Genomic DNA, 15,592 nt, shown 5'->3' with positions numbered 1-15,592 from the left:
GAAAGCCATTTCCGGATAAAGGGTAGGTTAAAATTGAGGCGGCACATTGAGCCAAACAAACACAAACTTTGCTCTCTTGGGGTTGTCTGACACTTCCGCTATGGTTTGCAGCTTTTCTCACCTCAGCCTACAGCATCACACTCTCATTTATCAGTTCCAGGATGCGCAGAGAAGAGGGGGGCGGGGGGGATGAAAGTGGTTATAGTCGATGTTGCGTCCGACCGGTCTTCTCTCAGGGAATAAAACACACCGGTCAATCCCAAGTTCTTTCAGATGACATATATGTTGAGTAAGAAGGACCACCAGGACAGAATAGCAATACTACCAAGTTTTACTAAAGCTTTAGGAGACCAGCCCATACAATGCGATACTAGCAGCAGCAAGACGTGGTCTAAAAATCTGACAGAAAGAGTCAGCTTATTTAGGACGGACACAGCCCCTCCGGCTTAGAAAGAAATACAGCCTGGTTGTTCTAAACCAGTGGTTCTTAACCTTGTTGGAGGTACCGAACCCCACCAGTTTCATATGCGCATTCACCGAACCCTTCTTTAGTGAAAAATAAAATGTTGGTTTTGTTCAAATTCAAGGCAAAGTTATATGTTTTTGGTAACACTTTAGTATGGGGAACATATTCTAAGTAACAAAGACTTAATTCAGAGTTATTTGGTTAGGGTTAGGGTTAGAGGGTTTGGGCCAGGGTTAGAGTGTTAGGGTTATAATAAGGCCATGCCGAATAAGGCATTAATAAGTACTTAATATTGACTAGTTAAGAGCCAATATGTTACTAATTTGCATGTTAATAAGCAACTAATTAATGGTGAATAGGTTCCCCATACTAAAGTGTTACCATGTTTTATTACTGGTGCACAAAATGAACTGTGCATGAACATCACCTTGTTCAAAGAACAAAACCAACACAGTGCATAAACTGACAACAAATTACACACCTGCAAATCAGTGTGACTTCTGCTGTTGCCGTATCCGTAATACGCCGATAGGGAGAAGTTTTAATTTACACGATGAGTCGGGTGTGTTTTGACCTCCGCCGAACCCCTGAGCCCGACTCACCGAACCCCTAGGGTTCGATCGAACCCAGGTTAAGAACCACTGTTCTAAACCGATAAGGCCTCCTCCACAAACCGATAAGGCCTCCTCCACAAAAAGAAAGAAATACAGCCTGGTTGTTCTAAACCAGTGGTTCTTAACCTTGTTGGAGGTACCGAACCCCACCAGTTTCATATGCGCATTCACCGAACCCTTCTTTAGTGAAAAATAAAATGTTGGTTTTGTTCAAATTCAAGACAAAGTTATATGTTTTTGGTAACACTTTAGTATGGGGAACATATTCTAAGTAACAAAGACTTAATTCAGAGTTATTTGGTTAGGGTTAGGGTTAGAGGGTTTGGGCCAGGGTTAGAGTGTTAGGGTTATAATAAGGCCATGCCGAATAAGGCATTAATAAGTACTTAATATTGACTAGTTAAGAGCCAATATGTTACTAATTTGCATGTTAATAAGCAACTAATTAATGGTGAATAGGTTCCCCATACTAAAGTGTTACCATGTTTTATTACTGGTGCAGAAAATGAACCGTGCATGAACATCACCTTGTTCAAAGAACAAAACCAACACAGTGCATAAACTGACAACAAATTACACACCTGCAAATCAGTGTGACTTCTGCTGTTGCCGTATTCGTAATACTCCGGTAGGGAGAAGTTTGTATTTACACGATGAGTCGGGTATGTTTTGACCTCCACCGAACCCCTGAGCCCGACTCACCGAACCCCTAGGGTTCGATCGAACCCAGGTTAAGAACCACTGTTCTAAACCGATAAGGCCTCCTCCACAAAAAGGGAGTACATTATACTCCTCGCAGACATTTCAGGCCTTCAAGGTGAAACACAGAGTTCCCTAACGAGCATAAGGAGAAAACACAAAGTGTACACATGGGAAAATATTAGCTGCTTCAAACATGACTACGGATAAAGAAAGAACACTTAAAAATATGTGCATTCTCCACATTGGTCAGGGTAGAAAATAGTTGGGGTGGAGTGTAAGATAGGATGGGCATTGAAGCTGAGAGTACTTTGGTCGAGGAGTCCTCCATTTTCATCAGCAGGATCATGATGCAGCACATTAAAAATTTAGTTCTCCTGTTTGCGCTGGAATTATTATCGCCACATGTTGATGCAATACCACTTTGGTCTTTGTAGAAAAATAGTTGATGTATTTTTTCTTCTCCTTTTTCCCTGTAGAGCGAGTTCCCCCACATGGCGCAGTTCTCGAGCCTCTCGCCCATCCCAGGTTTCTCCTCGTGGCTCCAAGGCCTCCTCAGCCAATACAGGAAGGAAGGCCGCGGCTTGGACCTCCTATCCGAGCAGGAGTGGCGAGAAGTGGAGCAAGCCACCGACAGCGGCACCATGGATAGCCTTCGCAAGCTGATCGCCACCAGCGAATGGATGCGTTCAGAACGTCTCTCCCGTGTCCTGGAGCCTGTCCTAATGCGGCTCTGCGCCTGGTATCTCTACGGCGAGAAAAGGCGGGGCTACGCGCTGAACCCGGTGGCCAATTTCCACTTGCAAAATGGCGCCACCATGTGGAGGATCAACTGGCATGCTGACACGAGCCCAAAAGGCGTGGCTAACTCTTGTGGCATTATGGTGAACTATCGCTACTTCTTGAACGAGACCTCCAAAAACAGTGCCCTCTACCTGCAGAATAAGGTCATCACGGCGTCAGATCAAGTCGTGGGATTGGTGTCCCAGTTTCAGAAGAACAGCAAACTTTGAGAAACTGACGAATATAAGATACATCTCCAAGGCCCAGTTGTTAAAAAAAAAGAAGTAAATATACATTCCACGTGTTTCAACTTCTAACTTTAAATTTCATCTTTTAAATCAGGGGTCACCAACGCGGTGCCCGCGGGCACCAGGTAGCCCATAAGGACCAGATGAGTCGCCCGCTGGCCTGTTCTGAAAATAGCTCAAATAGCAGCACTTACCAGTGAGCTGCCTCTATTTTTTGAATTGTATTTATTTACCAGCAAGCTGGTCTCGCTTTGCCCGACATTTTTAATTCTAAGAGAGACAAAACTCAAATAGAATTTGAAAATCCAAGAAAATATTTTAAAGACTTGGTCTTCACTTGTTTGAATAAATTCATTTTTTTTTTACTTTGCTTCTTATAACTTTCAGAAAGACAATTTTAGAGAAAAATATACAACCTTAAAAATGATTTTAGGATTTTTAAACACATATACCTTTTTACCTTTTAAATTCCTTCCTCTTCTTTCCTGACAATTTAAATCAATGTTCAAGTAAATTTATTTTTTTTATTGTAAAAAATAATAAATACATTTTAATTTAATTCTTCATTTTAGCTTCTGTTTTTTCGACAAATAATATTTGTGAAATATTTCTTCAAACTTATTATGATTAAAATTCAAAAAAATTATTCTGGCAAATCTAGAAAATCTGTAGAATCAAACTTGAATCTTATTTCAAAGTGTTTTGAATTTCTTTTAAAATTTTTGTTCTGGAAAATCTAGAAGAAATAATGATTTGTCTTTGTTGGAAATATAGCATGGTCCAATTTGTTATATATTCTAACAAAGTGTAGATTGGATTTTAAGCTATTTAAAACATGTCATCAAAATTCTAAAATGAATCTTAATCAGGAAAAATGACTAATGATGTTCCATAAATTCTATTTTTAATTTTTTCCAAAAAGATTCGAATTAGCTAGTTTTTCTCTTCTTTTTTTCGGTTGAATTTTGAATTTTAAAGAGTCGAAATTGAAGATAAACTATGTTTCAAAATTTAATTGTCATTTTTTTCGTGTTTTCTCCTCTTTTAAACCTTTCAATTAAGTGTAAATATCATTAATTATTAATAATAACATAGAGTTAAAGGTAAATTGAGCAAATTGGCTATTTCTGGCAATTTATTTAAGTGTGTATCAAACTGGTAGCCCTTCGCATTAATCAGTACCCAAGAAGTAGCTCTTGGTTTCAAAAAGGTTGGTGACCCCTGTTTTAAATGTAAAAAAAAAACACAGGGATGCCGTTGTCGGAAACTATATTTGGACAAGGTTTTTTTGGAAGTATCTGTAAATGTTAGGTTTCCAATTAGGGTTAGAATTGAATACATTTTGTTTGATTTTGACAGCTTTTAAGAGGATTATATTATTTCTACCTTACTAGTCTCTAGTGTTGGGTAGTGTATAATTTTCAACTGTATGGTTTAAAAATCAGTTGAAAAATTATTAGGTACAGTGCATATGGGAAGTGTTCACAGCACTTCACTTTTTCTACATTTTGCTATGTTACAACCTTATACCAAAAAGGAATACATTCATTTTTGTACTCAAAAGTCTACAGATCCATAAAGGTATTTAAAATACCAAAAAAAAAAGTATAGAGCAAATAATGTGAATACTTATGTACAAAACCCAAAACCAGTGAAGTTGGCACGTTTTGTAAATCGTAAATAAAAACATAATACAATGATTTGCAAATCATTTTAGACCTATTTTCAATTGAATAGACTGCAAAGACAAGATACTTCACGTTCAAACTCAAAAACATTTGTTATTATTTGCAAATATTAGCTCATTAGGAATTTGATGCCTGTAACCTGTTTCAAAAAAGCTTGCAGAAGTGGCAAAACTGACTGAGAAAGTTGAGGAATGCTCATCAAACCCTAATTTGGAAAATCCCACAGGTGAACAGGCTAATTGGGAACAGAGCACCCTGAACACTAGGAACGCCGCCGAGCTCATCTAAGATGGACTGATGCACAGTGTAAAAGTGTTCTGTGGCCTGACCAGTCCACATTTCAAATTTGTTTTTAGAAACTGTGGACGTCGTGTCCTCCGGACCAAAGAGGAAAAGAACCATCTGAATTTTTCTAGGGGCAAAGTTCAAAAGCCAGCATCTGTGATGTTATGGGGGTGTATTAGTGCCCAAGGCATGGGTAACTTACACATCTGCGAAGGCACCATTAACGCTGAAAGGTACATACAAGTTTTGGAGCAACACATGTTGCCATCCAAGCAACGTTATCATGGACGCCCCTGCTTATTTCAGCAAGACAATGCCAAGCCACATGTTAAAACAGAGTAGCTTCATAGTAAAAGAGTGCGGGTACTAGACTGGCCTGCCTGTAGTCCAGACCTGTCTCCAATTAAAAATGTGTGGCGCATTATGAAGCGCAGAATACGACAACGGAGACCCCGGACTGTTGAACAACTTGAAGGCCTACTGAAATGAATTTTTTTTATTTAAACGGGGATTGCAGATCCATTCTATGTGTCATACTTGATCATTTTGCGATATTGCCAAATACTATTAAACCATGTACATGTAACTACACGGTTAATAATTCTCAGCCTGGCAAAGCTTAACAATGCTGTTGCTAACGACGCCATTGAAGCTAACTCAGCAACCGGACCTCACAGAGCAATGATAAAAACATTAGCGCTCCACCTACGCCAGCCAGCCCTCATCTGCTCATCAACACCCATGCTCACCTGCGTTCCAGCGATCGACGGCGTGACGAAGGACTTCACCCGATAACAGATGCGGCTAGCGTCGGCTAGCGCGTCTGCTATCCAAGTAAGTCCTCCTGGTTGTGTTGCTACAGCCAGCCGCTAATACGCCGATCCCACCTACAACTTTGTTCTTTGCAGTCTCCATTGTTTATTAAACAAATTGCAAAATATTCACCAACGCAGATGTCAAGAATACTGTGGAATTATGAGATGAAAACAGAGCTATTTTGTATTGTTTTCAATGGGGTACCGATACTTCTGTTTCACTGGCTACGTCACGCGCATACGTCATCATCCAAAGCCGTTTTCAACCGGAAGTTTAGCGGGAAATTTAAAATTGCACTTTATAAGTTAACCCGGCCGTATTGGCATGTGTTGCAATGTTAAGATTTCATCATTGATATATAAACTATCAGACTGCGTGGTCGGTAGTAGTGGCTTTCAGTAGGCCTTTAAGCTGTACATCAATAATAATCAATAATTCCACCTGAAAAGCTTCAAAAATTGGTCTCCTCAGTTCCCAAACGTTTACTGAGTGTTGTTAAAAGGAAAGGCCATGTAACACAGTGGTAAAAATGCCCCTGTGCCAACTTTTTTGTAATGTGTTGCTGCCATTAAATTCTAAGTTAATGATTATTTGCAACAAAAAAAAACGGTTTCTCAGTTCGAACATTAAATATCTTGTCTTTGCAGTCTATTCAATTGAATATAAGTTACAAAGGATTTGCAAATCATTGTATTCTGTTTTTATTTACGAATTACACAACGTGCCAACTTCACTGGTTTTGGGTTTTGTACATGTGATTGTTGTATTTTAATACATTTGCAAAATCAAACAAAAACAATATTTTTACATTGTCTTGATGGGGTATTGTCTGTGGAATTTTGAGGATGAAAATGAATTTATTCTTTTTTTTGGTATAAGGCTGTAACATAACAAAAGTGAAGCGCTGTGAATACTTTCCGGATGCAACTCTACATGTGATAGAATTTGATTTAAATCAGATTTTTGTCCTGAGATCCTCTGAATCCACCAAAATCAGAATGATCCGGTTTCATTTGGATCAAATGTATCCCAACCCTACGAAGACGTTTTGCACAACACAAACTGAGGGTTAAATCCAGATTAAAACCAACATTGGATTATGTGATGTAATCGAATTTCAAAAACCTTTTTTTTTTTTTTTCTTCAAAATTACAAATCAGATTATCTTTGAAAAACTGGGCCCAGAGGATGATGAAAGGAATGCATTTTTTGATCGACAGCTCTGTAATCCCCGAGAAGTCGTCAGTTGCTAAGGGTTACCTATCTGATGTTTGCAGTACAGTGAATTCATAGGTTAGCTTTAATTTCTAGCCGAGGTTTCTCCGGCTGAGAAACCGCAGCCAATGAATCGCTCCATGATTTAGCATGTTCCAGGATAACAGCGTGTGTAATGGTGAAATAGGAACAATGGGGGTGCGCAGCTACTGGAATAAATGAGCTTTACACTCGGTTGAATTGTTTCGCAGTAAGAGACACCTGCTGTCATACCGCCTACCCCTGCAAATGGATCCAGACTACAAATGTCCCTCAAAAGAAGTCAACAGAAGATTTTGCTATAAATAATTATCCCACGTGCTTCGTGTCATGACCTTCATGGCCCGCCAATCTCACCTTGGAGCAGCAGGACGCGGCCAAAGACTTTGTTCTCGCCCTTTTTCAGCAGATAATTCTGCAGAAACGCACAGCAGGAACCTCCCCCAGAGAGCCATCGCTGATGTTCTAAGAGCTCCATGCAGGTGCCAAACAGCGCTCATGTCAGCCCACAGCCCATTGTTGTGCAATAATACATCACAGCAAGTTGACTGTGAAATTACATTTTGTGTCTCCAAGGAGCCAAACTTTTTTTTTTTTTCTCCCCCCCCCACACACTTCTGTTGCCTTTCTTCTTCTCACTGCGCTGCTCTATGTCCTGAAACTAATGGAGTGAGAAATAAAATTAAAGTAAACGGTGAGATTGATGTTCAATTGTCAAGAAGAGGGGGGGGGGGGAGGAGAGTAAAGAGCGTTTAAAAAAAAGGGCAGTTGTTCACGAGGACACTTTATGAAATAACAACAACACCCGCCACAGAAATGGGGTATGATGTACCTGTATGTGGCAGAGGCGAAGAACTGTCACGCCGCTTCATGCTGGAGAGGAATTGTAACGATGCATTTTCAGATTATAATGTAATAATCACATTTTGTAAAGATTGTGTGCTGCACTTTTTTTTTTTTTTAAATAAAATGCAATAATTGAGTGTTTTAGGTTGACTGGCAACACTAAATGGTCCTTCAGGGTTTCCCACACATTCATTTATTTGTGGCGGCCCGCCACGAAAGAATTACGTCCGCCACAAATAATTTAAAAAAAAAAGTTTTTTAAAAAAATTTTATTTATTTTTTTGTCCTGTCCAGCTTCTCAGGCAAATCATATAGTTGATGTAGATGCCCATATCGGCTGTTCAGATTTACTTTACAAAAGAGAAGTGTAGGATACTTCTCTTGTTGCCTTATTTGTATTTGACTTTATTAAATGTATTTATATTAGAAACACAACATGTGTATATAACAAAGGGTGCAAAGTCTGCAGGCAGTAGGAAACACATGGTTAAGTGTAGGGAGTAAAACTGATGGCAGTCTAAAGTTCAAGATTTTTGGAGCTCTTTGTTCAGTGGATCAGATGTTTGATGAAGCTCTGTGTCTATCTACCACCACTACTGTTTTCTGTTTATTTGTTACTGACTGTGGCAGGACACCTCTGCCTCTGTTTCACTTTATGTTGCTGGTAAATAATATGGTTGTAGTAGTAGGCTAAAGTTAAATTATTTAGTATGCACTAATTAAAGGGGCAGAGCTTTAAGAGACATTTTAGCTTTTATATTTTATAAGATATATTTTCTGTAAGAAGCAAAATTAATAAATATATTTCAGTGAATAACTTATTGTTCAAATCTGTATTTAAATATGTACATAAAGTGTTGAAATTGTATTGTAAAATGGATGGATGGACGTTTAAAACAAAACTGTTATTATTAATTAGTAAGTATACATTTTTTGAGCCTTTTTAGAGAAAATCAAATCATTGTAGTAAATTATGCAAATTACTCGAGGATGTCTTGGTGACCACGCCCATAGCCACGCCCCCACCGCCACAGGTATCTTGGCAGTTTATGGGAAACACTGACCTTAGTGTGTGAATGTTTGTCTGTCTATCTGTGTTGGCCCTGTGATGAGGTGGCGACTTGTCCAGGGTGTACCCCGCCTCCCGCCCGAATGCAGCTGAGATAGGCCCCAGCACCCCCCGTGACCCTGAACGGGACAAGCGGTAGAAAATGGATGGATGGATGAGTGTTTTACTATAATCAATGAAATTGGTAACCTGACTCTCGCCAGATCCTTGTAGTTCGCTGAGCTCCACACAAGGATCTGGGACTTCTCAATGGGAGATGTATCTTAGAAGGCGGGGCCTTGTAAAAAAAAAAAAAATCATTGTATGTGATTGGATAAACCACTTGTCCGTTATTTTGAATGACATGCTACTTCAACCACTCACATCGAAATCAACCCGTGACGCAGGGGAATCCAAGAAGAGCCAAAACATCCTTGCCACCAATAAATGCCTTCAAACCGTTCTGTTCATCTTTTAAATAATTAATATTCGATAGATTCGACAAAACGGTTGCAATAGCAGAATCAATGTCAGCACACGACTCCTCGCTCCGTGCCGCCATTGTTGTTTGAATCAAACAGTCGCTTCGGCGCTACGTCACATCTATGAAATCCCGCCCGGCGATCCAGATTGGTTCATTATTTTTTGCTATTTTGAAGGAGTTTGCAATGCCTTCGAGCCCAGATCCTTGTGTGGAGCTCAGCGAACTACAAGGGTCTGGCGAGAGTCAGGTTATGAAATTGGTGCCTTAATTAGAAAAACTATCAGAGCAACAAATATTTAGATTTCATTTAAACATGTTTGACCCATCCATCCATCCATCCATTTTCCTTGGCTTATCCGAGGTCGGATCGCGGGGGCAGCAGCCTAAGCAGAGAAGCCCAGACTTCCCTCCGCCCAGCCACTTCGTCCAGCGCCTCCCGGGGGATCCCGAGGCATTCCCAGGCCAGCCGGGAGACATAGTCTTCCCAACGTGTCCTGGGTCTTCCCCGTGGCCTCTTACCAGTTGGACGTGCCCTAAACACCTCCCTAGGAAGGCGTTCGGGTGGCATCCTGACCAGACCTCAGCTGGCTCCTCTTGATGTGGAGGAGCAGCGGCTTTTCTTTGAGCTCCCCCCGGATGACAGAGCTTCTCACCTTATCTCTAAGGGAGAGACCCGCCACCCGGCGGAGGGAACTCATTTCGGCCGCTTGTACCCGTGATCTTGTCCTTTCGGTCATAACCCCAAAGCTCGTGACCATAGGTGAGGATGGGAACGTAGATCGACCGGTAAATTGAGATGATGCGCATAGTGCAAAGAGGTCGTCGACTTTCTGTATATGACCTTCCAATTAGCCCACGTACAGTACGCAGAGAGCTTCATGGAATGGGTTTCCATGGCCGAGCAGCTGCATCTAAGCCATACATCACCAAGTCCAATGCAAAGTGTGGGATGCAGTGGTGTAAAGCACGTCGCCACTGGACTCTAGAGCAGTGGAGACGCCTTCTCTGGAGTGATGAATCACGCTTTTCCACCTGGTAATCTGATGGACCAGTCTAGGTTTGGAGGTTGCCAATAGAATGGTACATTTCAGACTGCATTGTGCCGAGTGTGAAATTTGGTGGAGGAGGAATTATGGCATGGGGTTGTTTTTCAGGAGTTGGGCTTGGCTGCTTAGTTCCAATGAAAGGAACTTTGAATGCTCCAGGATACCAAAACGTTTTGGACAATTCCATGCTCCCAACCTTGTGGGATGAGTTTGGAGTGGGCCCCTTTCTCTTCCAACATGACTGTGCACCAATGCACAAAGCAAGGTCCATAAAAACATGGATGACAGAGTCTGGTGTGGATGAACTTGACTGGCCTGCACAGAGTCCTGACCTGAACCCGATAGAACACCTTTAGGATGAATTAGAACGGAGACTTGAGAGCCAGATCAGTGTGTGACCTCACCAATGCGCTTTTGGAAGAATGGTGGAAAATTCCTATAAACACACTCAGCAACCTTGTGGACAGCCTTCCCAGAAGAGTTGAAGCTGTAATAGCTGCAAAAGGTGGACCGACATCATATTGAACCCTATGGGTTAGGGATGGGATGACACTTCAAGTTCGTGTGTGAGTCAAGGCAGGTGGCCAAATACTTTTGGCAACGTGGTGTATGTCAGGCGTCGTTAGCGCAACATCAAATAAACAGCTTCCAGACAGGCTGAACATCAATGACCACAACAGTGTTTAAAGAACTGTAGATTTAAATTATAAAACAAATCATCATATGGGGGGAAAAAAAATCTTAATAGCCTGTGCGATGTAGTTAAAAAGTAATTAATTTTCTTAAAAGTTGTCAGTCGGGTATTTCCCATAGGAATGGCAAGACAAATTACTTGCTCACTGAGCAGTTACAGCACTGAAATGTGATTTATGGACACATCTTGTCCCTCTTAATGAAACACTGAAATTCTCCACTGTTCACAATACCAGTCAATATATCAGAGTTCGTACACCTTTTCCATGGCCAAATTTAAGCACTTTTTAAGGACTTTCAAGATACATTTTCCAGTTTTTCCAGTACCCTTCAAAAGGTGAAAAACCAGCGTGAATCAATCCATAGCCTTGTTGTTTGAGCTCACCAAAATAAAAAAAATACGGAACATCTGCTAAAACCTAAGCCTAACATTGAACCAGCGGGTATCATGAACTGAATGCACTGCAAAAACTGATATCTAATTAAGATTAAATATATAAAATAAGGGTGACATTTGCTTATTTTCTGTCTGATAAGATAATTCTTCTCACTAAGCAGATTTTATGTTAGAGTGTTTTACTTTTTTTAAGGGTTTTGTTCCTAAATGATCTCAGTAAGATATTACAGCTTGTTGCTGAGATTTGATGACCTACACTACCGTTCAAAAGTTTGGGGTCACATTGAAATGTCCTTATTTTTCAATGAAGATAACTTTAAACTAGTCTTAACTTTAAAGAAATACACTCTATACATTGCTAATGTGGTAAATGACTATTCTAGCTGCAAATGTCTGGTTTTTGGTGCAATATCTACATAGGTGTATAGAGGCCCATTTCCAGCAACTATCACTCCAGTGTTCTACTTCCGGTAGGGGCAAGGCTTTTTTTTTTAATCAGAGACCAAAAGTTGCGAACTTTATCGTCGTTGTTCTATACTAAATCCTTTCAGCAAAAATATGGCAATATCGCAAAATGATCAAGTATGACACAGTATACGCGGTATAGCTCGGTTGGTAGAGTGGCCGTGCCATCAACCTGAGGGTTGCAGGTTCGATCCCCGCTTCCGCCATCCTAGTCACTGCCGTTGTGTCCTTGGGCAAGACACTTTACCCACCTGCTCTCAGTGCCACCCACACTGGTTTAAAAATGTAACTTAGATATTGGGTTTTCACTATGTAAAGCGCTTTGAGTCACTAGAGAAAAGCGCTATATAAATATAATTCACTTCACTTCACTTCACATAGAATGGATCTGCTATCCCCGTTTAAATTTAAAAAAAATAATTTCAGTAGGCCTTTAAGTAGACAACGAAAATAATACAGCAAGAAACGCATGCAACCATTTTGTGTAAAAAACACAAAATCATGCATGTTAACTTAGCTCTAAGTTGTGAAAAAGGTTAGAAATTATACATTACAGAACCTTCACAGTACAAACAAGTCCAATAATGTAACCATTTTACTGCAATTATCCAAAACGACAAAATGCGACTTGTTTGCTTTAACTGAGGTAGTCAGACAAGTTTCAGTGTTTTTCAACCACTGTGCCGCGGCACAATAGTGTGCCGTGAGATACAGTCTGGTGTGCCGTGGGAGATTATGTAGTTTCACCTATTTGGGTTAAAAATATTTTTTGCAAACCAGTAATTATAGTCTGCAAATTATGTGTTGTTGTTGAGTGTCGGTGCTGTCTAGAGCTCGGCAGCGTAGCCGTGTAATACTCTTCCATATCAGTAGGTGGCAGCCGGTAGCTAATTGCTTTGTAGATGTCGGGAACTCGTCGTCTGAGACGACGATGGCTTGTCGTGATCACAATATGCAGACGACAGCGGAAGGCAGCGTGCAGGTAAAAAGGTGTCAAATGCTTAAACCAAAACTACACAAAAGGTGAGTGCCCCTAAGAAAAGGCATTAAAGCTTAGGGATGGCTATGCAGAACGAAACTAAAACTGAACTGGCTACAAAGTAAACTAAAAACAGAATGCTGGACGACAGCAAAGACTTACAGCGTGTGGAGCAGAAACGGCGTCCGCAAAGTACATCTGTACATGACAAGACAATCAACAATGTCCACACAAAAAAAAGATAGCAACAACTTAGATAGTCTTGATTGCTAAAACAAAGCAGGTGCGGGGAATAGCGCTCAAAGGAAGACATGAAACTGCTACAGGAAAATACCGACAAAGCAGGAAAAGCCACCAAAATATTCTGCTGGTGGTGTGCCTCCGGATTTTTTCAATGAAAAAAATGCGCCTTAGCTCAAAAAAGGTTGAAAAACACTGACGTAGACAACCAAAATAATGCAGCAAAAAACACATGGAACCATGTTGGGTTTCCTTTTTGCATACACTGCAGCAGACTACAAGTGGATTTGGTCCACGTTTTATACAAAGTTTGTATTTGTCATTTTCCATCCAATGTTCATTGAAACGACAACTCCCGGCATGATGCACCGCTGTCCTCTTGGGGGCGCGACACAGAACTCTGGCATGACAAACAACTACCAGCTACCATGAATTGATTAAGGTGGACCCCGACTTAAACAAGTTGAAAAACTTATTCGGGTGTTACCATTTAGTGGTCAATTGTACGGAGTATGTACTGTACTGTGCAATCTACTAATAAAAGTTTCAATCAATCAATCAATCAATGACAACAACCTAATGTAAGGGCTTGTGCAAAGCCAACAGATCATCCGTGTAGCTTTCATTTTTAAAGGAAACTAATTTGATTTTTTTTTCCCATTTCATAATTAGCCTATTGGGTCAGACTGCCGGGAAATATGATGAACATTTCCAAGCACTTCACCCAAAATTCAAGCATTTTTCAAACCTTCCAAACACAACATTAAAGGCCTACTGAAATGACATTTTCGTATTTAAACGGGGATAGCGGATCCATTCTATGTGTCATACTTGATCATTTCGCGATATTGCCATATTTTTGCTGAAAGGATTTAGTAGAGAACATCGACGATAAAGTTCGCAACTTTTGGTCGCTGATAAAAAAGCCTTGCCTGTACCGGAAGTAAATTAAATAAATAAATAAGTAGCGTGAAATCGCAGGTTGAAAGGCTCCTCACATTTGCACATTGTTTACACCAGCAGCGAGAGCGATTCGGACCGAGAAAGCGACGATTACCCCATTAATTTGAGCCAGGATGAAAGATTCATGGATGAGGAAAGTGAGAGTGAAGGACTAGAGTGCAGTGCAGGACGTATCTTTTTTCGCTCTGACTGTAACTTAGGTACAAGCTGGCTCATTGGATTCCACACTTTCTCCTTTTTCTATTGTGGATCACGGATTTGTATTTTAAACCACCTCGGATACTATATCCTCTTGAAAATGAGAGTCGAGAACGCAAAATGGACATTCACAGTGACTTTTATCTCCACGACAATACATCGGCGAAGCACTTTAGCTACGGAGCTAACGTGATAGCATCGGGCTTAACTGCAGATAGAAACAAAATAAATAAACCCCTGACTGGAAGGATAGACAGAAGATCAACAATACTATTAAACCTTGGACCTGTAACCACATGGTTAATGCTTTCCAGCCTGGCGAAGCCTAGCAATGCTGTTGCTAACAACGCCATTGAAGCTAATTTAGCTACGGGACCTCGACAGAGCTATGCTAAAAACATTAGCACTCCACCTACGCCAGCCAGCCCTCATCTGCTCATCACGACCCGTGCTCACCTGCGTTCCAGCGATCGACGGCGCGACGAAGGACTTCACCACGATCATCGATGCGGTCGGCGGCTAGCGTCGGATAGCGCGTCTGCTATCCAACTCAAAGTCCTCCTGGTTGTGTTGCTGTAGCCAGCCGCTAATACACCGATCCCACCTACAGCTTTCTTCTTTGCAGTCTCCATTGTTAATTGAACAAATTGCAAAAGATTCACCAACACAGATGTCCAGAATACTGTGGAATTTTGCGATGAAAACAGAGCTTTTTGTATTGGATACAATGTGTCCCAATACTTCCGCTTCAACCCTTGACGTCACGCGCAAATGTCATCATACCAAGACGTTTTCAGCCGGAAGTTTCCCGGGAAATTTAAAATGTCACTTTATAAGTTAACCCGGCCGTATTGGCATGTGTTGCAATGTTAAGATTTCATCATTGATATATAAACTATCAGACTGCGTGGTCGGTAGTCGTGGGTTTCAGTAGGCCTTTAAAATCCAAGCATTTTCAAGGTTTTTAAGCACCCGTACGGACCCTGATATAGGAAGGGACTGCCGATCTTGTATTGTTTTCCATTGATAATCAAGATTGCATACAGCCAAAAGCATATTTTATATGAAGTAGAAAGATGGTACATACGTCAGGCGGCTTCAGTTGTGTCCTTTTTGCTGCTTCTAATTTGGTTTCCTTAGTGACTGCAGATGAGCGGAGCCACCACCCACACCTGCTTGACATCACCAATCATCCCCTTATTGAAGGTGCATGGAGATAATGGATTGTTTGCAACCTTGGAGTCTTTTTTTCATCTTCCTGCCCTTTCAGTCTGTGTTATTTGGTGAAATTAGTCCAGTTTAGAGCCTCCTCTACTCTTTATTTTTGCTACAAAGATTCTCCTTCATCCGCTTTGCTTTAGTTTTTCCCCTTTTGGTCTC

General features: G+C 40.8%; 2 protein-coding genes across 2 annotated transcripts in view; one reads left to right on the top strand and one right to left on the bottom strand.

Moving 5' to 3' along the window:
* mlycd (malonyl-CoA decarboxylase) overlaps window positions 1-3,294 on the top strand; it is a 32,102-nt gene extending 28,808 nt beyond the window's left edge. The window contains exon 5 of the mRNA XM_062036205.1: window positions 2,259-3,294. Coding sequence (XP_061892189.1) covers window positions 2,259-2,792 — 534 coding nt within the window. The 3' untranslated portion in view covers window positions 2,793-3,294. The remainder of the gene's footprint in view (window positions 1-2,258) is intronic.
* Window positions 1-15,316, bottom strand: part of zgc:173742 (DNA topoisomerase I, mitochondrial) — a 117,622-nt gene extending 102,306 nt beyond the window's left edge. Inside the window, exon 1 of the mRNA XM_062035600.1 lies at window positions 15,300-15,316. The gene's annotated coding sequence lies outside the window, so the exon portion shown is untranslated. The remainder of the gene's footprint in view (window positions 1-15,299) is intronic.
* Window positions 15,317-15,592: the final 276 nt, after the last annotated feature.

This window comes from Entelurus aequoreus, linkage group LG24 (genome assembly GCF_033978785.1).
Source record: "Entelurus aequoreus isolate RoL-2023_Sb linkage group LG24, RoL_Eaeq_v1.1, whole genome shotgun sequence".
NCBI lineage: Eukaryota > Metazoa > Chordata > Actinopteri > Syngnathiformes > Syngnathidae > Entelurus > Entelurus aequoreus.
Note: the sequence above shows the minus strand (reverse complement) of the source record. Positions and strands in the feature narration are given on the sequence as shown.